Source organism: Podarcis tiliguerta (genome assembly GCF_965153285.1).
Source record: "Podarcis tiliguerta genome assembly, chromosome: 3".
NCBI classification, from domain to species: Eukaryota; Metazoa; Chordata; class Lepidosauria; order Squamata; family Lacertidae; genus Podarcis; species Podarcis tiliguerta.
In genome coordinates, this window is record NC_139536.1 from 60,087,714 (window position 1) to 60,112,609 (window position 24,896).

At 42.5% G+C, this 24,896-nt stretch overlaps 2 protein-coding genes and 1 long non-coding RNA gene across 8 annotated transcripts in view; 2 read left to right on the forward strand and 1 right to left on the reverse strand.

Moving 5' to 3' along the window:
* The window catches only part of PEX7 (peroxisomal biogenesis factor 7), a 51,403-nt gene extending 36,631 nt beyond the window's left edge, over nucleotides 1-14,772 (reverse strand). The window contains exons 1-5 of one of the 2 annotated variants that reach the window (XM_083435121.1): nucleotides 14,677-14,772; nucleotides 11,844-11,901; nucleotides 10,141-10,291; nucleotides 4,892-4,969; nucleotides 3,212-3,320 (exon numbers count right to left, since the gene is read on the reverse strand). In XM_083435121.1, coding sequence (XP_083291247.1) covers nucleotides 3,212-3,320; nucleotides 4,892-4,969; nucleotides 10,141-10,291; nucleotides 11,844-11,901; nucleotides 14,677-14,737 — 457 coding nt within the window. In that variant the 5' untranslated portion in view covers nucleotides 14,738-14,772. Of the gene's footprint in view, nucleotides 1-3,211; nucleotides 3,321-4,891; nucleotides 4,970-10,140; nucleotides 10,292-11,843; nucleotides 11,902-13,990; nucleotides 14,321-14,676 lie in introns of those variants that run through there. The other variant, XM_083435122.1, reaches the window with a different exon arrangement.
* Nucleotides 13,935-21,133, forward strand: LOC310675056. 2 transcript variants are annotated; one of them, XR_014509902.1, is made up of 2 exons: nucleotides 13,935-14,039; nucleotides 17,164-21,133. It is a non-coding gene; the product is annotated as an uncharacterized lncRNA (long non-coding RNA). The 2 variants fall into 2 exon arrangements; XR_014509903.1 differs by lacking the exon at nucleotides 13,935-14,039 and adding an exon at nucleotides 14,686-14,776.
* Nucleotides 21,134-21,543: 410 nt separating this feature from the next.
* MAP3K5 (mitogen-activated protein kinase kinase kinase 5) overlaps nucleotides 21,544-24,896 on the forward strand; it is an 89,886-nt gene continuing 86,533 nt past the window's right edge. For 2 of the 4 annotated variants that reach the window (XR_014509826.1, XM_083434779.1), the window contains exon 1: nucleotides 21,545-23,680. Coding sequence is in view for 2 of the 4 variants with exons in the window: in XM_083434779.1 (XP_083290905.1) it covers nucleotides 23,230-23,680 (451 nt within the window). In the remaining 2 variants the exon portion in view is untranslated. Of the gene's footprint in view, nucleotides 23,681-24,896 lie in introns of all 4 variants that reach the window. The other 2 variants (XR_014509825.1, XM_083434780.1) reach the window with 2 other exon arrangements.

Consider the following 24,896-nt stretch of genomic DNA (forward strand, 5'->3'; position numbering starts at 1 on the left):
TAACCAATCAGATCAAACAAGGTATCACTGGAAAGGTCACAATGTAAGGGCAATACTGAGTAAGTGGCTCTTTGGATCCCAGCCACTGTAAACACTAATAACTAAATACAGAACTAGCCAGATGTCCCAACGTTCTGACCTAGAACAGTTCTTAAAAGGAAAGCCCAGAGAACGAAGAATACATTTTGTGCTTTTCCAGTACCCAATGTAGTCAACTGCATTGCTTTCTGGTCTGGTCCATTAACCCAGAAATCAGTCAAAACTGATGGGAAACACAAGCAGGTAAAATGATCATTCATTATTTGGAACTTTTCTTGCTATTGCACTGCAATAAATGTCCCTGGGAATTTTTCTCTTAAAACCTGTTTATGGCATCTTCTTCCAAACAAGGTCTATAATGGTCACAGCTGGTTTGTTGGCCTGGCTCGACCTCTGTACCATAAAGAATAACAAAAACTAGGAGTCCGTAGTTTGCCAAAGCATAAAATATTTTCCCTGCAAAAGCTGCAGCAGCTGCAGCAGAAAAAGCAAGTCTGGAACACTAAGGTCAGAAAAGGACGACATCTTTAGAAGTACAGCCAGTGAGATGCCCGTGTTCTACCTCTATGTGCTGGATCTTGTTCTTTCTATAATGTGTTTCATTAATCAAAAAGATTGAGAAAATGGCTCATTAAATAATCCTTAAAGGGCCTGTCAAAAGAATTGGAAGGTACAGTTCAACATGCCCATTTCACTACAGTATGTGTCCAATTTTGGGTCTAAAATTTTCAGTCCAGCACAACTGTTTGGTGAAAGGGCATTTATTTATCTGCTGTTTTACATCTGAAGGCGCTTGGCTCAGAAGACTCTTGCCTGCCCTTACCAATGGTGGGTAGGTGGGGAAACTAACTGAAGAATAGAAGCCAGTGAATTGCAAGAAATGTACAAAATCTTGCAGTTCAAGCATCCTTTAGGCATGCAACAAGTGAAGGAGCTGCATGTGGCTGAGGGCTAGAGCCAGCTTTTTTTACTGATTTCAGTTGAAACAAATTAGATTTGGTTTCAAATAATTCTGGTTCAGGAGCGGAAAGGAAGATGCATCACTCTGAAGTGTTAAATGGCATTACACTTGAAAGAAAAATCTGGCTGACCTATCCATTTGGTACACAGAAGAGAAATGGTCATGCTGCTACTAATCAAACAGATTAATTATGCTGCTTCAGTAGGCAAAGAAGCTCCACAACATGCTGAGCTTTAAAAATAACAGCCACACACACAGGGTACATCTTTCCTTAAATACAATCCTAATTTTTAGTTAATGTTTATTGCTGTAAAGGTAAAAATGTGTAATATGTGAGTCCTACGGCTTACAACTACCATCTGTTTGCAAATACTGCTTTCTTGGGTAAGGTGGTGGCAAAGGAGTTGCAGGAGTTCCTGGAGAATATGAATTACTTGGATCCATTTCACTTTAGGTTCAGGCACAGTTTGGGGACTGAATCAGTCTTGGTCGCCCTGATGGATGACCTGTATCAAGAGCAGGATGCAAGGAGTGCACCTCTGTTACTGCTTCTTCCATCTCTCAGCAGCTTTTGATACATTTGCCATGGGATCCTCTTGGACTGGTTCCATGGGATGCATATTGGAATCACTTCTTTCACAATGGCTCCACTCCTACCTAAAAGGTTATGCCCAGAGAGTAGCATTGGAAACTGTGTTTTGGCTCCCTGGTCCTCGTACTGCAGAGTACAATCTTGTCCCCAATGTTGTTTGATATCTATATGAAGCCACTGGGTATGGTCATTCAGAGCTTTGGGGCAAAATGTCGTCACTATGCTGATGACGCACAGCTCTACTTCCCTGTAACATCTGAGTCAAAAGAGACTGTGCGTTATCTGGACTGTTATCTGGCTGCAGTGATGGAATGGATGGTAAACTGAGCTTCGACTCTGGGAAACAGGAGGCACTGTGGGTGTCCGAGAGATTGATCGGTTGCCTGTTCTGGGCAAGATAGCATTCCCTCTGAAAGAACAGGTTTGGAGCTTGGGAGTGCTCCTGAATCCATCTTTCTCACTGGAAGCTCACGTAGCTTAGTGGCTATGAAATAATTTTACCAGATATGGTTGGTATGCCAACTGCAGCCATTCTTAGACCCGGACAGTCAGGCCACAGTAATTCATGCATTAGTAACCTCAAGACATCATTACTGAAAGCAACAATTCCATGCTATGTACTCAGAGAGCTAACAAAATGCAGTTGAGGAGAAAAAAAACCCCAAGAATAAAACTGTGGTTTGATATCTTACTTTGCAAACTAACATTGGCTATAGGATGCCACTATTGCTCATGTTTGCCTTCAACCTCCCCGCCTTTTGCAGTGTGTGTGTGTGTGTGTGTGTGTATATATATATATATATATATGAATGATTTGTTGCAAAAACAGCAGTAAGGTAATGTGAACAAAGCACTCTGAACACTCAAAAGCATGATACAAACATTAAGTCTTAATGCCGCCACTACAATAATCCTAGAAAACCATAGGAAGTAAATTGGTGCAACAGTATGATGGTGTTAGCCTAAAGAATATTCTAGAAATGATTTTTTTAAAAAAATATTTACTGCAGTGAACCTTTTCATTATACTCCCAAATCCCTTTTCAAATCATTGTGAGGATTTCAGCTTGCCCCAAGAGATACTAATCATTTTGATAAAAAGTCAGCCAGATACACAAGAAATAAGCATGAGCTGAAGTTACACAATGGTTGGTTTTCGATTCGTATGAACCACAGGCTTCAAAATTTAATCAACACACTACCTAAAGCCTTGCTGAGGTGTATTTTTCAGGGAACGCCTTGATCTCATGGACACAGAAATATCAGGTAAAAGATGTGAAGCCTGATTGTATAGCAAAGCACTACACTGCCATACAGACAAACAAACAGGCAAGGGGGGGGAAACTTTTTCAAGAGAAGCGGGGGGTGGGGTGGGGTGGAAATGCCAGTGTGAAAAATTGCCACTAGCTCACTCAAGTGAGACAATTGCTGATCCATGTAGAGAGACCAAGTCAGTGGATTTAAAAGATAACTACTGAACCTCCACTTCAATTATAGCTATACATTTATCATTTCTTCTGCCACTTCTATAAATTTATACCACCACCTGCTGGACAGGATTTGAAAGCAATCAAAAATAATGTTCCCCTTTTGAGTATGACTGCACAGTTAAATATTTACCTGAGGCAGATGCAAAGCAGCCTGGGATGTGCGGAGACCATATTGTGCTGTAAATGACACCTTCGTGGCCTTTAAAAGTACATAAAGACTGTCCCACTGCAGGATCCCACTAGATATAATGTAAACAAATAAACAGCTGTTTGTGCAGTGTAATAACTGAAGGCAATATACTGAATTTTATTTGCTCACATTAAAAACATAGGCTTGTTTTGCTAAATATGTGCACTACAGCATACGTTATTGTCCTATTATAAGATGTTCATAAACAGGGCAGCATTTTCTACTTTTGAGTAGTACTGAGTACTGAGCAGAGGAAAATTACTACACAGATGAACTTTGTTTTCTATTATGTTTATTAGGTTTTCATTTTAAATTCAGTCATGTCACCCCTTGACTTTTTAAAAACTTAAGGTATAACTATAGGCACACTTACTTGGTAGCAACTGTCATTGGAATCACTATGATTTTTGTTTGCATAAACATGCACAGAATGAACTTCGTTATTTTTAAATAGCCCCAGATAGTTTTAAAAACAGAGCCAATTCAAAGACAGAAAAATGCTTCCTTTTGGCATTGCAAAAAAAAAGAAAGAAAGAAAAAATAAGTACAGTTGTTGTCCCTGAAAATAATACAAAATAAAAAGGTGTCATCTTCCACTAGAACAACTTCTCTGTGTAGGAGTGTGAATCTGAGATCTGTTAGAAATGTGCACCTATGAAGCAGCTTTGCTTTATATATCTGAAAATTAGCTATTTTCCATCCTGCTACATGAATAATTCTATACAACCTGAGTGCTTGAATACTCCTACATTGTCCTAGAGCAATCTCGTTACCATCTTATCTTGTTTGTGTTGCAAAAAATCTCTCTCCAGCACTTATGACAGCAAACTTTAAACTTCTGGTTTTGTTATTCGTGAAACTTTTTTAATTGGTGCATATGACAACATGCTACGAGAACCTATTCAAGAAGAAATAGAACAGTGATAGACTTTTTGGAGGTGGGCAATTTCAGATGGATTAAAAAATGGCGCCTTCACCTACAGCTGAAGGGGAACAATCTTCAGAATTCTACTATCTCATTCAACTGCATGCTCAGACCAGGCCTAATATCCTTTCTATATTAGTGGCAGTACTATTTTTCTGTTTTCATCTTATTCACCTTTTACTGCAGGGCATGTAGGTCCAAAAGCAAAACTTCAGCACCTATAGTTTTGCTCGTTTCCCATGAATTCTGCTTCACATAATATTATGTTCAAATTTATTTTCATCATCAACCCAGTGGGTCAGTGGCAATTTTTTCTTAAATCTCTCACACAGGTTTGAACAGTTGGTCTTCTGCTATGTGGAGAACCACATCCTGTGATGACTCCAGATGCTGAATTCATTCGCTGCCTATGGCATTTGCAAGAAATAAAGCAGGGGTGGCCCTCCAGTTGCTATTGGATTGCAACTCCTACCAGGATGGTTAATGGTCAAGGATTATGAGAGTTAGAATTCCGAGATTCCCCATTCTTGACCTAAACCATCTTCATTTTTATTAAGCCAGTATAATTTCAGCAGAGAGAGCAAGGTAGCATCTGTTCAAACAAAGAATCAACAGAATGGCACAGGTTAAGAGAGGATTCTCTTCCTGCATATTGAATTAATACAAAATTTAAATAGACAGAAGTACAAACATACCAATTTTGCTGTTTGATCCCACGACCCAGATACTACTAGTTGTTCTCCTCTGGCCTGGCTCCAATCGACACTGTAAACCTGCAAATATAGGATTAATTTCAGTTTACAAGTTCACAAAGCATCTAAGTTAGACAAACTATAGTTAGAGTGGTTTTTTTTCCTGTTCTGCCACTAGTAAGAATATTTGTTATGAAATCAATTAAAGCATAAACCTTCTGAAATGTTTGCATATCTAGCAAAACAAAGCCCCACAATGAAAGCTTTCTCTTGTTAACACCAGGAATTAAACTGTTTGCTATACAGTGATACCTCAGGTTAAGAACTTAATTCGTTCTGGAGGTCCGTTCTTAACCTGAAACTGTTCTTAACCTGAGGTACCACTTTAGCTAATGGGGCCTCCCGCTGCGCCACTGGAGCACGATTTCTGTTCTCATCCTGAAACAAAGTTCTTAACCCGAGGTACTATTTCTGGGTTAGCGGGGTCTGTAACCTGAAGCGTCTGTAACCTGAAGCATCTGTAACCCGAGGTACCACTGTATAAGGCTTAATGATACATGAAGTCTCAGTAACACGTTCATAAAGATGCAAGCTTATTTAGCTACATGATATGACATATGAAATGAGAAATAAATGAGTAGGTAGAGGCATTGTGTTATTTGTGGAAATGTACTACTGCAGTCTTTACTTTAGAACTGAGGCTCCCCTTCCTAAAACAGAAAGCTGAAAGCTTTCCGTTACTTATAATTTATTTCATAAAATTCATACACCACTTGATTGTTAAAAAGTAACCTCAAAGCAATTTACAATGTGCTCTCCAAGATGGTCCCTATGGTCCAAATGATTAGAGCCATTTCTGTTGCTCACTATGACTATCTCCTAAACCTCTGCCCAGATATTATTCACCCCTGCTCTGGTAGCTCAGCTGGTAGAGCATGAGACTCTTAATCTCAGGGTTGTGGATTTGAGCCCTATGTTGGGCAAAAGATTCCTACATTGTAGGGGGTTACACTAGATGACCCTTGTGATCCCTTCCAGCTCTACAGTTCTATGATTCTATCAGGCTATCCTCAGGCTGACACATTTTCCCTTCATCTTTCCTCCACTCCCTTTATTGTGTACAGAAGGCAATGTCCAAACCAGGAAACCCCCTAGGTTTTTGAACACTGTATCTCTTTCACAATTCAAAGTACCAGTGGATCCCCCAATACAGAGATTCACAATGGACGAATACCACATCCAGACAGTTCTGATTCCAACATGTCAGAACTGCCAGCCTTGTTTCTCCACTCTGCTAAAAAAAATCTGAAAGCATATCTCGACAATTGTACTTCACAAAGTATAATCTGAGGCAACTCATGAAGGATTGCAAGACTATTTTCCTCTCATAACTAACAATACCTATTTTGTGAGTTAACTAGGCTGCAAAACACAAATAATTTGGCAGCACAACCACTATATTGAGGTTTCCGTGATAAGCCTCTTGGGGCATTAATTCACAAAGTCCTCGCTGCTTGTGGAACACCATTCCCATAATTGTCGAATGCTAATCCTGATGCAGTATGCAAAAATAGACCTGCTGGGCCTGTGACACCCGCTTTGCACAAATGGAACCCACCAACATACAAAAAGGCTTTGAACGAGAAACATTTTATTTTTATCTGTACCAGCTGATTTTCTTTTGATAAGCCTTGTAAGCAAACTAAGAGAAGCGATTAGTGTGAAACTTTTTACTAGCCTAATAAATAAAAATATTGCTTAGAGACAATCATTACCCTTCAACCAGGCAAGTGACTACTTTTAAGTTTGGCTTTGATGATAATGTGTGTGTGGGGGGGAGGGGGGTTATACAAGATCAAAAACAAGGGCAAGGTAAAAGAAACTTCTAACCAAATGTGATGCTTACAGCATTATTCTCTGAAACAAGTAGTTGTATCACTCAAAGAACCTTTAAGTGCCAAGTCTGTCAATGGTAGAATGAAAAGCAAAAGTCTCTCTGATAATAAAGATCTATATTATATTTATGTTATTTATTCTCTTGATGTTGGGAGGATTAGGATTTATCCTCAACAATAACGAAAAGCTCTCAGGCTTATTTCTGAAATATTATTAACATTAATGAGAGTATTCATAAGAAATGGATTAAGCATTAAGATATTCTTCAAAAGCAATGGCAGCCAGATATCTGTATCCATATTCCAGTCTGGAATCTTGCTACATGTTTAGATGACCTGCAAGTGTCTTTTCTTTATCTCACAGTACACATTTTGCTACAAATGTCTCTAATCCATGGCTGATGCCTTCAGTTCTCTTGCTTCATAAGCAATAAACAGTCTAGACTATCCCCAAACTATGTTTAAAATAATGTAATATTTTAGTAAAATATTATCATTTTTAGGGCAAAGACTATGCCTTACATATTTATAGACAAGCTGCCACAAACTCTGATATGTAACACCCAAAAGTAAGGAGAGGGAGGAAGGCAGATTTCCTCTTGCTCTGAGTATCTGATGTGCAAGACTTAATCCTTGCTCTGAAGATAATGTATTAGTTTTATATAATGTTGATTTAAAAAGCAGAGACATCACTTTGCCAACAAAGATCCGTATAGTTAAAGCCATGGTTTTCCCAGTAGTGATGTATGGAAGTGAGAGCTGGACCATAAAGAAGGCTGATCGCCAAAGAATTGATGCTTTTGAATTATGGTGCTGGAGGAGACTCTTGAGAGTCCCATGGACTGCAAGAAGATCAAACGTATCCATTCTGAAGGAAATCAGGCCTGAATGCTCACTGGAAGGACAGATCGTAAAGCTGAGGCTCCAATACTTTGGCCACCTCATGAGAAGAGAAGACTTCCTGGAAAAGACCCTGATGTTGGGAAAGATTGACGGCACAAGGAGAAGGGGATGACAGAGGACGAGATGGTTGGACAGTGTTCTCGAAGCTACGAACATGAGTCGGACCAAACTGAGGGAGGCAGTGGAAGACAGGAGTGCCTGGCGTTCTCTGGTCCATGGGGTCACGAAGAGTCGGACACGACTAAACGACTAAACAACAACAACAACAACAATGTTGATTTGCCACCCACAGCACCAATCCGGCACTTCTGCTTGTATGCTGTGTGGCCCTGACATTCATTTTGGAGTGGGGAGAGAGACAGACAGACAGAAGGCTGGCTTATGCATGATCCCTAGTGCTCTGTCCTACTGGCCTTGGATCCCATCTCTGTACTGCTCATTCAAGCCCCCCTCCCCAATGATGAGACACTGGACATCAAGTCTCTTCTTGTGCTGTATTCTACAAATATAATTCTAGCATTGAGAAGTAGTTACAAACTACTTGTAACTACTTCTTAATGCTAAGAACTGAGAGCCTGTGCCACCATTTTAACAACTAACACAACAACCCACGGGGCATCCAATCTTTGCCAAGCCCTCTGTCTCACTTGCCTCAAATGGTGACCCCAGTTCCCTTACTGACAGAAACTTGCTGGTGAAACACTCTGCTTGTGCTAGAAGGTGAAGCCCAAGGTGATGCCAGCAAGCCCATCTCACTGCAACATGCCCCTTTCCTTGATACATCAGTGGTGCTGGCTCAAACACCAGCGCAAATGGAATGATTGTGTGTCTCCTCTGTACTGATGTGATGACCCTGGAGTCAAACATCATGGGTCGCTTTCACTTCACAGGGTGGGGAATTTGCATCAGACAGTAAAAAGCATGTCCAAGTAGTTTCTTGAGCAATCACCTTTCCTTTTTCAATAAACAATACACCTTCAAAGTTTCAAGGGTAGGCCCAGAGACTAGATTTGGCTCAGACTTGTAGTCTTCATATTCTTCTTAAATTGTCTCCAGAAATCACCAGATTCAGATACTTATAAGTGGAGGAGGCAAGCCCTTTGTCATAGGAATAGCTTAAAAACAGGTCTTCCCAAAACAGTGAATTTCTTTCTAACCTCTGATACTTAGGAGGAAGTTTATTCTTTTTCACTGGGCAAATAAATTATATGATCAATACAATCCTCAGCAGATATGAACCACAGCAAAATTAGCTATAATTCTTGAAGGATTTTTCAGATATTAGAAGGCTAGCAGAACATTATGAGTCAGCACGCTTCTGTGAAACCCGTATAGCTGCAATGTCTGCAAAAAAATAGAGGTTAGGCATCTTTATGAGAGCCAATAAGTAATAACTCATTTCAGAAGGCAGAAGTTCATATGATATAGGAGAATACAAGCTAATGATTTCTGTAGCCCAGAAAAAAATCTTTTGAGTTCAGTTTATAGAATGTGAAAACTTTTATGTTTGCTATTAATGCTATGGATGATGAAATGACTGTGGTTTTTCCCTGAGTGGATCAGAAAAGCTATATGCTATGCACTGCTCTGCTTAAATAGACGGTCACATTTACATGAACAGCTTAACTCAATATGTGTGGCAACTCTGAAAAAGATAAATAAAATATAACTTTAGGATAGGTAAAGGTACCCCTGCCCGTACGGGCCAGTCTTGCCAGACTCTAGGGTTGTGCGCTCATCTCACTCTATAGGCCGGGAGCCAGCGCTGTCCGCAGACACTTCCGGGTTACGTGGCCAGCGTGACAAGCTGCATCTGGCGAGCCAGCGCAGCACACGGAACGCCGTTTACCTTCCCGCTGGTAAGCGGTCCCTATTTATCTACTTGCACCCGGGGGTGCTTTCAAACTGCTAGGTTGGCAGGCGCTGGGACCGAACGGCGGGAGCGCACCCCGCCGCGGGGATTCGAACTGCCGACCATGCGATCGGCAAGTCCTAGGCGCTGAGGTTTTACCCACAGGGCCACCCGCGTCCCTAACTTTAGGATAGATCACTAGTTTCTAGAGGATGTAATTTAATTCCCCTACTTTTTAGTAAGGAATTATAACTCATCTGCAGTGCTTCTCTTAAAATTTTTTATATGATTTTCCTGTGTTCAAAAATAAGTTAACCTTTATAAAAGTACTCTTTAAATTTTAAGATGATCTTCCTTTTTTCAAAAACAACACAAGAAAGTGGAGCGAGACCAATGGCAAGAAACCAATGGAGAGATTAGGAGAATTCAGCTCAAAGAGCCAATTCCAAGCTATTACCCCGAAAAAGGATGAAAAATGAAATCTAAGAGTAAAGTCAATACTGCACTTATCATTGTACCAACTTCGTAGGTATTTAGTAGGCCTAAGTGTTTAGGTCCCTATTTGTGAATGAAAAGAAATGCAACAACATCATGTATTATACCTCTTGACTGTGCTCTTTATAGACTTGAAGTGGACCTGTGGGCTTTTCAGTGTCCCAGATTTGTAATGATCCATCTCCACTGGATGTGATAAGAACATGCTCATTGTTCTCACTCCATGTCACATCAAACAGGCCATCGTTCCAGTCAAAACTAAAGAAATAGCAACCAACACATTAGTTCATGAGAAATGGTACATAACTTAAATAAATTCATATGCTAAGATAGCAGATTTAAGTCTGATTTATTTTTTTTACTTCTCAGGAGTCAGTATAGTTCCATAGAAAGAGTGATAGTTTTGGACTGGGGAACAACCAGGAATAAAATCTTGGATGAGCCATGAAGCTTCACTGAGCACTCTATAGCCAAACACATTCTGTCTTAGCCTAAATTACCTCATAGAGAACTTGTGTAAGGATAAGATGGGAACCACTAATGCTACTTTGAACACCTTAGGAGGAGGGCAGGATTAAAAAAACACTGATAAATAACTTGCCTGATGCACAAAGTTAGCCTTCCCTAGCTTGGTGCCTCTCCTATGTTTTGAACTAGAATAATGGGAGTTGGTGTGCAACAACATTGGAGAGTCAACAGGTTCCTCACCAATGCTTTAAGCTTTGCTCTTCTGCATCTCCATAAAAGGCAGCACAACTTGTGTGTGCCCTCCACCACCTGCGCTGGCTGTAATACCTATAGGCTGACGTCTTGGTCAGGAATCTCAAGAGTGTTGTTGCCCACCTCCTCAGTTGCTTTCCCTGGCTTTGTTTTCAAGGCCCTAAAACTTTATGTAAGGGTTGGGGTCTGGTAGGCCTCAGCCACTTATCCATTATTGGTTTTTAAATCCCTTCTCAGCTTAAAGGGTTTATGTTCTAAACAGCATTCAAGTAGCATTGTAGCTAAAATTCCACGGTCTCAGTCAAGAGATGTAGTCACACACAAGGTACTGGACACAACTTAGGCACCAAGACTGCAGATGGAAGAACTCATTGGCACCTAAATGGGTGTATACAGGTATCCCAATCCACACAGTGTACTAAAGAATCACATTCTCTTCTGAACGTAAATCACATTTTACAGAAGCACACCTGCAAGAATCCATAAAGAATTGCCATGTTTGCCATTGTGTTTCTCACTGCATTCTCGTGAGTGTGACAAGCCCCAGACTTCCTCCTGTACTTGAATCTAGTGAGGAGAAAGGGTATCATATCCCTTTAGCTGGACTACGCTGGAGACCCTCTCAGCATCCCTGAAGTAGAAAGTCTCACTTCTCCCTTAAGTTTAAAGTGTAGAGGTGGTGAGGGGAACAGGGCACTACCTTGTGGTTCACCAAGACACTCCAAAATTTGTGCACTTCTATATAATTTGGACCTGTGGATTAACCTATTTTGCCCTTGAAGGATCAGAGCACATGAATGATTCCTCGCTACAGCCTAGCTAAAGTAGTTAAAGATTATCCCTTAAGAATAATCAGAAATTAATTTTGGAAATATATCCCAGGCAGCCAAGGATCCCATTTTTGTTCCATTAAATCTAAGTTTTGGCTTGGATTCAGAAGCAAAATGAAGCTTCTAAAATAACATTGAAGTCCAAAAGTTGATCACAGCTTCCTTTATTTGACTGCTCCAATTTTGATGGTTAGAGACAATTCCAATACATCAAGGTTATATGATTATATTTTTATTAATAAGTTATAGGACAATAGTACCTTCTAAAGAGATGAACTCCAGCTTCATTTTGTTCTAATACTACCAGAGTTCCACAACCTGAAAAAGAAAAATATTACCCTTTGAAAATAAGAAAATACCTTATAGTAGAATATAGTATTTATTTTCTTTATTTTATTTCTTTAATTTATAGCCATTATTCCACCATAGAACCCAATGTGGCATAATTGTGGTTCCCTGGAAATATCAGGAACAGACTAGCTTCAGTCTGGTGTAATGTAGCAAACAGTGGTCTCATCTATCTTTAGACTATACTTTAGGATAATTAGATTAGAGTGAAGTACTTGAATTATTAGGATGATAGCTGTCTATACCATGCCAGGCTATTTATCTGTCTAGCACTGCATTGACCACTTGGGCTGGCAGCAGTTCAAAAAACCTGAGTCCAAATGCCATAGTGGGTAGGAATCAACTGCTAGAAATGTGTGATGGGGAAAATGCAAAGTTAGACACTGAAGCAGAAGGGTGGGGAAATAAACAGTAAAATGCTTGTAAACTACTACTCTTGAAACCTTAGTAAAGAAATAATAGTCACAGAAAGTTGTGGGAGTTTAACTCTATTGACTTCATTAAGTTGCATAAATATGCACTTAATTGTTGGCAATTACAGTATATTTACCTGTTAAGTTAGCACCACTTAATACAGCAAACCTTACATATTTTACGTAAACATATTGTGTAGAATTCTGCTGTTTTATATATTAAGTCATGCAAGCACATAATTCATCAGGACATTCTTTTGCACAAATCCCATGAAATTAATGCTATTGGTGCAAGACCAGAACCATGTTCTTCATTGATATGGGATTAGTAAGAAGTGACAGGACACTCAACAGTAGTCTTAAGAGATAAATACAAAGCATTTTAAAACCTCAGCTGAACATTACTAGATATCTTAAGCAAGCTTGAATGTCAGGTCCAATGCCACCAAATGGTGATTTAAGAAGACTGACTTACAGGAGTTGCTTTCAGGAAAGCATGAACAGGACTGCAAAACAATTCTATAAAATACCCGGTGTTCAAGTTGTTTTTTCCACTTACACAATCAAACCTATCTAAAGTGTTGCAGTCAAGTGTTACAGTTTGGAATCAACCATTTTCTAAAACAAGGAAGATACTATGGTGGCATAGACAGAATATGAAGTTGTCCTTTAGCGCGTATAAGAGGTGAGATCCCTGTATATAACAGTTGCTGGGGAGCACAAGTGGAGAGTGCCCTGCATATGGGTTTTCCATGGGCATATTGTTGGCCACTGGGTTTTTGGTCTGATCCAGCAGGACTGTTCTTAGGCCCTTCTGTTTAAACACTGTTAAGGTTGGTCTTTATACCTAAGTATCAGCCACAAGTACCTCAAAAAAGCACATCCTATGTCAGATCATCAGCAGAGACAACCACGGAAACGATTGGGATTAGGTATGTGTGTTTTAGTAAACAGTTTTGACACTGCACATAATGGAAGAGCTATTTTAACACTCTTTTCTCCAGCTCAGAATCTTACAAGAAATCCTACAGCACGCTTCTTCCGTTCGGATGCCTTCGATACACACTTTTTTCCAGTGCTTTTTTCCTGGGGGTACGCATACCCCTAAACATTTGCGGATCTTCGTACTTTTATCCATTTACTGTATTTTCACCGATTTGAATTATAAAATGGTGGTTTTCTTGAGTCCTAATGAGAGTACCCCTAAACATTTTTAAAGAAAAAAAACACTGCCTTTTTCTACTATGCAGTGTGGGAACCTTTCAACGTCGCAGCACGAGCCCGACCACAAGCGTGCTTGCTCCAAAGCAAGCCCCACTGAGCGCATACTCATCTAAAGGATGCAGCCCTCAAGCCAGACGGCAGCAACTAGCAAACCCCACCGAAATCCGTGGGACTTTGCTGTCAAGTCAACAAGGCTGGGATCACGCTTGCTTGGAAGGTAATCCTAAATAAGCAAGGCTTGAGCGAACATGCAAACAGGATGCCGTTCGATTTCTTTTTAGATTACTCTTTTTAAAAGAATTGCTTGCCCGGCAAACCACATCCTTCAACCAACGTCGATGGGCAGGAAGAACCGGGCAGCCTGGAAAACGCAACACGGCTTTGCCCCTCTCCACGCATGCGCACTCTGCTTGCCGCTTCACCTGCAATCCCGTAGTACTGCGAGGCAGCACAGGCCAAGCGCCCGGGCAGGTAAGGCGAGAACTCGACCGCGTAGCCGTGGCGGCCGGGCAGGCGGAAGGCCTGCGCCCTCGGGGGCTTCGCCGGCGCTCCGCCACCACCTCCGCGGCTCATAGCCTCAACCGCGTCGCTCGAGCTATCCCGGGCCGGCTGCGGGAGAGGCGCTGCCGCCTCTCCTTCTCTGTGGGGAGGTCCCGCTCCCGTCGCCGTCGCCCCGCCCAGCTCCGGCCGCCGGAACTGTGGGCAGAAGTCGCCTCCGCCGCCATCATAGGTTTGGGCAAAGAGCGCCGCCTCTCCAGTTTCTGGGGTGGGGCGGTAATGGAGAAGCGCCCTAGGGCTTGCAATAGCCGTAAGCTCGGTGTTTCTTCAACGAGGCTTCCGGTTCCTCGTCGCAGCTCGAGGGACGTTTCCCCCAACGTGCGGGGAAGAAACGTGGAACACGATAGCGAGCAGAGGTGGGCGCGCTTCATTTCCTTTACGTGGCTCGAAGCGCCGTTAATCGTGTTCTCTAACCCAGTGCAAAGGAGTGGCCCAATACATTGAGGCAACTGAGGCGAGCCACAAAATGGCAGCCTCTCCCTCCCCACCAGGGATGAAGGGGTACCTGAAGAACTACATCAGGCAACAAGGAGCGGGACTAAAGACTTACGTCTGGATCTGCCGCCCCTGTGGATTCTGCTGCCGGAGGCAGTTGCCTCACCTTGCCTCATGGAGGGGCTGGCCCTGCCCCTTATGTAAAGGCAGACTAGGTAAAGGTAAAGGTAAAGGGACCCCTTTACCTTTACCTAGGTCCAGTCGTGACCGACTCTGGGGTTGCTGCGCTCATCTCGCTTTATTGGCCAAGGGAGCCAGTGTACAGCTTCCGGGTCATGTGGCCAGCATGACTAAGCCGGTACCTATTTACCTACTTGCACTTTGATGTGCTTTCAAACTGCTAGGTTGGCAGGAGCAGGGACCGAGCAACGGGAGCTCACCCCGTCGCAGGGATTCGAACCGACGACCTTCTGATCGGCAAGTCCTAGGCTCTGTGGTTTAGCCCACAGCGCCACCCACGTCCCAAAGGCAGAATACACAAGGCTTAAAAGTATGAGGGTTGGGCAGGGTTTTGGGGCCATTAAAGACAGTACAAAGGCAAGATACTTCCACATGGGATGCAGCCCTCACCATAGGAGATGCAGCAGTTGAGAAGGCTGTGTAGCTCTTGAATTTTTAAATTTATTTCAATTAAAACTATGTTGATCTTCTAGATATAGGTAGGTAGCCGTGCTGGTCTGCCATAGTCAAAATAAAAAAATTCCTTCCAGTAGCACCTTAGAGACCAGCTAAGTTTGTTGTTGGTATGAGCTTTCATGTGCATGCATGGGCATGGTATCTGAAGAAGTGTGCATGCGCACGAAAGCTCATACCAATAACAAACATAGTTGGTCTCTAAGGTGCTGTTGGAAGGAATTTTTTTATGTTGATCTTCATGAGCATTGATTCCAGGGTAAAAATGGACAAATGCATAAAACCGAAGATACTGCTGTAATTAGGCCTCTAAAAAGCACAGGAGCATGTGGCATGGTGCATTTAGCAAGTTTATTTTCCAAAGCAAAAAGGCAGCGTTAACCAAAAAAAGCACAAGAGGAAGCCTAGCAATTAATCAGTAATGTCAAAGCACGTTCCCACAAGCCTGGCATGTCCAACAGGTAGATCGTGATCTACTGGTAGATCACTGGACGTCTGTGGTAGGTCACTGGTAGATCATTGGCTCCCCACAAAGAAGCTGAACAACTGTGGCTCCCCTAAAAAAAAAGCTAAGCATTTTACCTCCTTCCTGAAAAAACTCAACAACTTTGACCTGAACCCCCCAAAAGGGGGTAGATCACTGCAAGTTTTTAGCTCTGTGAGTAGATTGTAGTCTCTTGGGAGTTAGCCACCCCTGTGATAGACTTTAGATGGGTCCTGCCATAGTCCTATAAAATGTTCACTTCAGATTTTAGTGAACAGGTTTGACATGGCAAATGTTTAAAAATCTGTTTAATGGTTCCCTTTTAATCTGGAAAAATACTCTATGCTCAACTACTTCAATCATAAAAAAGGGTCAACAACATTGGTTGGCCCTTTGGTCAACCCTCATGGCCCTTCACTTCATCAAATCTGGTCCTCTTTGAAAAAAGTTTGGACACTGGTGTAATCTGAATGCTGCTTTACTTTCTGCCAGTAAGATAGCATTACTAGGATTGAAAAGGGGCAGCTTTGAGTTTCCAAAATGTGTGTTGTTTGAAATAACTACAAAATAATTAACCTCTATGCACGGAATGTGAGCTTTTAACTTTTTCATTGACTGCTTTCTCCAGTCTGCATGGCCCCAAACAACAAAATAGAACCAGAGTTCTGTTCTAACAAACAAGGAACAAAAAAACTTGGTTCCCCCCAGGGGTGGTTTACCCCATAATTATTTCAAAGCATTTGCAACGAAAGAGATCAATTAACCCAGTCTCCCTTCAGTTTCATTTCAACTGATTCTTGCTCCACATATGCAGGATTGTACGTAATTGGAAGAAGAGTGAGTTGTGTGAAGCCTTTTTCTCTTGGGAGAATGCTAGGTAGAAAGGAAAGGTCTGTGCCACAAGTTATGATGGGATAGCAGCATATTGGCTATCTCTGATATACTTCATTTGTTGCATAAAATTATTATCCTAAATCACAGGAGAATATACATTGTTGAGGAGATGTGTATGGGAAATTGTAAACGGTGAGATCAGTAGGAATTTAAATAAAAGTGATAATTACATTTTTAACTGGCGATTCATAAAATGTATTGATAACACAGATCCTGGCAAAGATCTGTGATACAGGACTACCAAAAGTACCAGTTCTGTTGAAATGCCAGATTCCTTCCACCATAAGCTCTCACCTGACAGCATCCATTATATTAGGCCTGGTGTCCCCAGTGTGGCAGATGCAATGGTGCCCCTGAAAGCGTCCTCCAGTGCCTGTGAAACTTTTGCACTCCTGCCCCTCTCCAGGAGTTTACTTCTTTTCTGTATTCCTTGGAATTGAGAAAACTCATTGGAAAACTACAGAAAGCTTTGAAAGGAAGTAGGAGGAGTATCACTGAATCCAGTTTCTTATCGCTCTCTTTTTCCCCCAGGTTGAGATTGGCACCAAGAAGAAAGCAGAGTTCTTTGGGCGTGTCCAGTGTGTTCAGCACTCATTCTGATTTGCTTACACAAAGCATGCTGGGAGGTTATATCATAATGAGGATTCATCCTGAATTGCTTGTGGGCGTTTTCCTATTAATCATTCATTCGTCCCACACTTTTCAGTGCATTTCCTCATCACTTTCCAAACCACAAAAAGACAATGTTCTTTTTAATTTTTTTGCACTAGCACTAGAGCAGCAGAGCACTTAAATCCATTTTAATTGCACAAACATTAATTTTCAGTATGCATAGACAAAATACCCACAAAATACTGACAGTCTGGAGGCACCTTCCGTTTCTTTTCCCTTCCCTCACCTGCTCCCATGTGTCTTTGGTTTCTCCTGCCTCTCCTTTTTTCTGAGTGGTCTGTTTGTTTCTCTGCCCCCTTTCTGTATGTTTTATTTCCTCCTCCAAGCCTGTCTGCCTCCTTCCTTCCCACGATTCAAGAAACATACACGCCACATCTTAATAAGTATATCTAGCATTGTGGGCTTGATGTCCCTTTCGAGTCAGTCTTCTCAGGAGCAAATACTTTTCAGATAGCAGCTTTGAGACTTATCTGATGCATGTTTTCTGAGAAGAAAGTTTAATTGATTTCAATACCACTTTATCTCATAGGATTGCAGCTCTGTTTGTTGTGAAATCCTATCATGTGAATAAGTTTTTGCATGATAAAAGTCCAATGACTCACATGGTAGAGTTTTATCAGTAATCGTTCTGCAAATTATTACATTGTTCTGTAATAACTGGAATGTTTTAAGACACACACTTTTGTGACTCTGAACTTGGAATGATAAACAATGCCATGTAAAAACCAGTGCCTAATTATTTTAGCCTCTAGCATTTCCTGCATGGATGTGTTATTGTTGGCATTATCAAAAAGCCTGAAAGTTTCAATCTGTTTCAAGCTGCGTAGGTGGCTGAAAGATAAGCAGCATAAATAATGAGATTTTGTAAAAGGGTTGCATAACCATTAAGCAATTTTAATACAAAGTACAACTTTGTTTGACTAAACATGTTAACTTGTGCATTAGATTTATCAAAAGTACCCTGTGTGCACAAGAAATTATGGAATTATATAATTTTCCACCCATCAAAAGACATCATTCTTGTCATATGAAGTGCTCTGTACTGAGAATCCAGGATGTGACCTTGCCGCTCAGAAAAGTTAGAAACTAATTTTAAAATTTGATACATGGTTCTAAAATATACTTAGGCTGAATCCTCTAATTAAACTGAAAAGTGAAGGGAGTAAATTAGACTGAAAAGTGAAGGGACTAAATTAGGTGACTCTCAAAGACAGTGTTGACCCTTGTCCCAGCATTGAAAACAAGGAGGTTTGAGAAGAAGGGCGTTTCTGTTGTGTGCTTCAGGATCCCAGAACGAGAAGCCCTGGGGAAACTTACAAATTTACAGCCGTGTTGCCATACATGAGAATTCTCAAAAATCTTGAAGTATCAGAAAAGGGTAAGGGGCTCTGTATAATAGAAATGCCTTCTAAATGTAGATATAAAAATTCAGCCTTTCTCAGTTAAGTGCTAATTGTGATACCAATTGCATTGGGAAGAGCAGTGCAGCCACAGTTCCTAGCAAGCCTGGTGAATCCCAAGCAAAAGTGTGAGTGGAAGACTGTGCTGGATGCCTGAAGAGATGGAGGCCTCTGCCCACCCTCCTGGCACCCTCTAGATTAGCTGCTGGTGTGTGTGCTTGTGTTTCAAGAAGTTTCTGTGTGTCTCTTCTGCTTGATTTTGTGGGGCATGCAGCAACAGCTGCAGGGTATGTGGAAGAGAGTTCCTTCCCTCTCAGTCTTCTCTGGGCTGATTCCCTTTTGTAAGGTTGCGTCATTGAGGAAGTGGGAGGCTTTTGCAAGGCTAGAGCAGAGGAAGAGGAATTGTGCATCCTTTTAAATTGGGTGCAGTGTGATCCTCCTTGAATCGCAGATGAGAACTTGCTGAGGAAGATAGTAGCAGTGTTTCTTCCAGGCACTGTCTTGAAGTGCAGTTGTTTATGGTGATAATGGGGGGAAAGAGGAGTGAATGTGGAAGCAGAATAGGGGAATTCTTCCCCCATATAAAAGTTATTTTCAAAACTAAGGATTCTAAGTTTATAATCTGGCAAAGCAGCCAATCCAGCCATATACATGATAAATACATGCAGATAAAGAAGCATTGGCTGGTGATTTATATTATACATTGTGGGCAGGGAACCTTTTTCAATCCACAAGTGGCATTCCCATCTGGGGGCTGCTTGCAGTGCCAGAGGAAAAGGTGTGTGGGGCAATTAATGTAAAATCTATCTCCATATAGTAGACTAGTTTCTACACACACTCACACACCCTTCTATCACCATCCAGGTAAGCAGAGAGTACCATCAGGCAGGGTTGACATTTTCCAGCCAGGCCAAAACAGTCAAGGAAGATGTGAAACAAGGCTTAGGGGGAGATATGGCCTGGTCAAAGTCCCAAGGGAGGCCAGCATTTGGCCCCAAGGCTTGATGTGCCCCAGCCCTGTTATAAATTATGGGTTAAAGGTTTGCCCCAAAGTTGGGCTCTGTGTCTGCTCCTAAAATATCCTAGGCCAACAATTATTACCAGGGCCAAATTTTAAACTGAAGGTGAAGGGCAATCATTTTCCTTTAATATATATTTAATACAAATTTTGTTGTTGTTTAGTTGTTTAGTCGTGTCTGACTCTTCGTGACCCCATGGACCGGAGCACACCAGGCACTCCTGTCTTCCACTGCCTCCCGCAGCTTGGTCAAACTCATGTTCGTAGCTTCGAGAACACTGTCCACAGTGTTAGACACAAGCAAATAATATAAGGCCAATTAATTTTAAAAGTTTGATTATGTTACTTCAAGACAGTCTTATTCCCTCCAGACCAGGCTACGTAAATACTACAGTGTTCCTGTCTGATCTAGAAAAATGGCTGTAAATCACGAACACACTTGTCATTGAAAAGTTAATGGTGATTCTTAACATTTTAAGTCTAAAAAACAACAATGTAATTTATATTGTTATGTGATGTAACAGTGTCCTAAAAGGGGATCCACTCAAGAGAACAGTAGGTGGCAGCCAAGGACTATTCTATAAAATGCCAAAACTTCCAGACTGAGAGCTATTTTAGACTGTTTTAACAGAAACAACAGAGGGCTGTGACACTTTAAAGATATGACAATTTTATTACAGCACATAGATAATTCATGAATGCTTATGCTCAAAGATTTGTTAGTTTTTAAGATGCTGCAGGCTCTTTTTCCCTATAAATTGCAAATTCCCTAGGAAAAACACGCTGTGGGAGCTCTTGCAGTATTTCAGGATATTCCAGATACATTTTCATTCCATATATAATGAATAGGTTAATTAAATTGTGGACAGGTTTAGATGCCACAAAAATTTAATCAGAAACCACCAATTGCCCAATTATCATATTTGAACATGTGCTTCAGTCCTTAACCATTTTGGGCCACACAAAAGGTATCCTATACATAACCAGAATTTAAATCCCTGACATTTTTGGTGTTAAGAGGGGTCACACTGTAAGCAACATTATATTTGATGAAAGCTGTGAGAAAGTGGCTAGATTCCGCCCTTTCTATTCACCCTATTTATTCAATTGCATTGCAAAGAGCTTTGTCTAGCTTAACTTGACCACTGTTCCCATTTTTACCATTGGTTGTATTGAAATCAAAACATACTGACTTTTACCATTTGAGACATTGTAACCACGGTGTAACAGTAGATCCCATATAAAGTATTTTCTATTTATATTTTTTCTAATAGTGTTGAGCCAATGCAAAGATGTACGGTCTTGGGCACAAGTTGTAAATAAACTTGCTTGAATGTGAAACAGACCTGTCACTTCAAATGTTGCCTACATTTATTAAACAAATGAAAAGTTTCTTCCCATAGCCTTTTAACTCATACTACCTCCAGTCTGTTTGTCTCCCGTTCTGCATTTGCACTTACATCATCTGTTAGGGCTATGCCAGGGGATTATTCCCCTTGAGGTATCAGCAACAGTGCTTGTTCTATTGCAAGAAAAGAGTCACAAAGAAGACAGGGAAGCTATTTCTGCATGTTGGTGGGTGCATGGGATTGGTCCCTGAACTTGGTTTCAAGGAACAGGTTGGATGATGGTATCTTTGAATGTTCCCCCTAGCAAAATGCACTTGCATACAGAAAATGAGCATATGAAGGAGGTTAGGACAGAAAGTTTATTCTTGATAGGCTTATTTATTATATGTAACAATTTTAAAATTAATATAATAAATATAATAATAATAATAATAATAATAATAATAATAATAATAATAATATGCATTATTTAGGCAGAAGTACACTGTGTTGCACATGCTGGGGTGTGTGTCAATGGGTAGAACCTGTGTGCTCTAGTTGCTAGAGTGTTGGAGTGGGAACTGGGAGAGGGTTCAAATCCCCACTCGGCCATGACCTACCTCAGCCTAACCTACCACACACAGTAGTTGTGGGAATTAAAGGAGCAGGGGAGAGAACCATGTATGCTACCCAGATCTCTTGGAAAAACAAGGTGAGATATAAATGCAATCAACCAATCAGTAATCACTCTGGCCTTTAATGTTTATAGCCCTATAGAACCCACCCTAGTCCTGTACACTTGGAAGTAAAACCTGGAACATATTTGTTGAAACATCTTGGTGGAAACAACCCTAGGATTGCTTTGATGTGTATAAAAGATTTATAACTAAATAAATAAGAATAGGAAACTTAGTTCCCTTACCCAATCAGGCCATTAGCTTATCTAGCTCATTATAGTCCAAAGACAGAGTGTAATTTCCCAGGGTTTCAGACAATGGCCTTCCTGAACCCTACGTGGAGATGCTTGGGACAGGGAATATCTTCTGCATGAAAAGCACGTGCTCGATCACTTGGCTACAACCCTTTGCCAAAGAGAACAGTTCATTGTTACCTTCCAGCTCTAAGGAGAACAAGACACCCTCTCCCCCAAGATATTTGAACAGATGAAGAACAGAATAAGAATTCGTATATGTGCTTAACTTCATCCAATTTCACATCTAGTATTTCAAGAATAAGGTTCATGCCACGTGCTTTAATGCTGTAACCCACCCTGGGACCTTGGGGAGAAGGGCAGGGAAAAAGAATATGCCAGCCAAAAAAAAAATCAAAATGGACTGAAATTTATAAATTATACTCGGTGAGGATCTTGCAACACTAGTTGCCTCTGCATTTAAAAAGGAAATGAAAGTGGGGACTGTAAAGCGAAGCCTCTTAACGGGCTCCCGTTTGCGTAAAAGCAACCTTCAACAAAGTCGACGAGAGGAGCGGCACAGCAGAGGGCGCTTTATCATACAGGAGCCACTTCTCGGTTCAGGCGCCGCACGATTCCTCTCGACCAAACTTTGGCGCTCGTCTTGTGTTTACAAGCGCAGGAATGCGCAGTTCTCTCTACTACAGGGCAGGGGGCGTGGCTAAGGTAGGAGGGCGGAGCCTTTCTTGGGCAGGGTGCTGCTTTTGCACAGTAGCAATGCAACAAGTGGCTGGGAGCTCGCTCGCTTGCTTTCCCCCGGTCTTTCACGTTGGCAAAGCCCCTCGGGCGAGGTAGACGCTGCGTACCGGCGAGAGGCGCGCTCCCGCAAACGGCGGAAGGTTTGCTGAAGACCTGCGAAAGCGAGGGCGGCTGGCGTGCAATAATACCCTTGCAAAGGCGCCTGGGGCTGCCGGATGAGCCGATCGCCAACCTGAGGAGCCGGCGGGGCTCAGGAAAGGAGTGCGCAATGGTGGCTTTGGCGGGCAACGGAGGAATCCGCGTTTCCCTCGCCGCTGCAGCTTGAAATCAAAGGAGGGCTCCTTTTCTCCCTCCTCCCCTCCCGCTCCGGTTTCCAGCTCGGCAACAGCTCGCACAAGCCAAGTGCAGAAAGCAGGTCGAGGGGAAAAGGCGGCGGCGGCGGCGGCGGCATGGCATCTGCATAAAGTCTCGTCCCGGGGCAAGGAGGCGGCTGGGACAGGAGCAGCCGGCATGAGCGACCCCAGCGAGGCGGGGATCATCAGCTTTTCGGTGCCCAGCCCGCCGGGCATTCTTGGCGGCGGCTGCCCGCTGCTCTACGAGGATGGGCTCGCCAGGAGAGCGCCGGCGGCAGGCGAGGGGACGGCGGAGCGGGGTTTCCTGGGCGGCCCAGGCGCGCCGCCGCCAGGCACCTTTTGGAATGAGGACAGCAGCTCCGTCTGCCCCGCCAGCGACACGGCGGCCCGGGCCAAAAACAACAGCGGCGGCGGCCACAGCAACAGGAGCACCACGGTGTCTTACGTGATCAACGAGGCGAGTCCGGGGCTGCTGCAGGCGGCGGAGAGCGGGGCCCTGCAGAGCCTGAGGGAAGCGTGCGAGGCGGTGGGCGCCGACCTGCAGACGCTGCACTTCGGCAAGCTGGACTTCGGCGAGACGGCGGTGCTCGATCGCTTCTACAACGCGGGTGAGTCGGCAGGCGAGCTTCCTTCCGGCGAGCGGAAGGCAAAAGCCGCCGCGCCTGCAGTCGAAAGCGCGCTTACCTGAGGAGAGGCTCCCTCACGCGCATGCAGGTGGTGGGGCAAGCGAGGGGCCTCAGGCTTCATTTACCTCTTCTCAGTACCTACGTAGGGTGAAGAGAGGAATACGCACTATGTCTGTGTTTTCTTACATTTCTATGCCGACTTTCTTCTGTTATGGAAACGGGGGCTGCACAAGTGCAGTTCCCAGGTGTTCACCCGTCGAGGTACTTGCCAGACCTGCTGAGCCTCATCCAGGTGGTGGCCTTGTGGTTGGCAGTTATTTATTCCAGATCATTCACATGGCACATGGAGTAAGGTCTTGAGGTCATCTACACAAGTGGACCTTAAATGCTGTTTGGCAATTATTTTGTCTGAAATTCAAACGTAACCCATCACATTTTTGTTTTTCCTGGGTTTGCTTGCAAGCAGAAGGTCCCAGGTTCAGTCCATGAAAGCGCCAAGTAAAGTTGTGTGAGACCCTTGCCTGAAACCCTGAAAAGCTGCTGATGGTCAGTGTGGACAGTTCTGAGCTAGATGGACCAATAGTGTGACTTGCTATAAGGCAGCTTCCTAAAGATAAAATGAGGGGACGTTTCACACACGTTATAAAATAGTAAATCCAGGTTTGCCACTGTGTGTTCATGCTTGGTACTGTAAAGAGCTGCAGCCAATCCCAGCTCCTTGGAGAGTGCATTCCCACCACATAAGGAAATATGTCCCCATGCCTCACATTCCCTCCAACACTTAGGTGATGTTAAGCACCATAAAAATATGACGAAGGGTGGTTGAGGTCATATACCAGCAGAGAGTAGCTTTCAGGGAATTTTCCCATATTTTTGCTGAGACTGAATATAATGGTTTTTCATACCCAGTACTTTCCACTTCCTTTCTTCTCTTATTTCATGAAACACTGTTCCCATGATTCTTTTAAGCTTTGGGTTGTTCCCATTGCCTACAAATCCTATCAAGATTTTATAAATATTAGGGAGTCACAATCATCAGCTGCTCAAACCTTGATAAAGATCTAATAGCCCGATTCCTGTGGTAGCCACTGAGATCTGGGTTTAAGCTAAAGTAAATAACTTGGTGTAGTTGGAACCAGTTTACACTATCATACCCAACTTTTCTTTCAATTGAGGGCCTTATTTGGGAGTCAGCCCT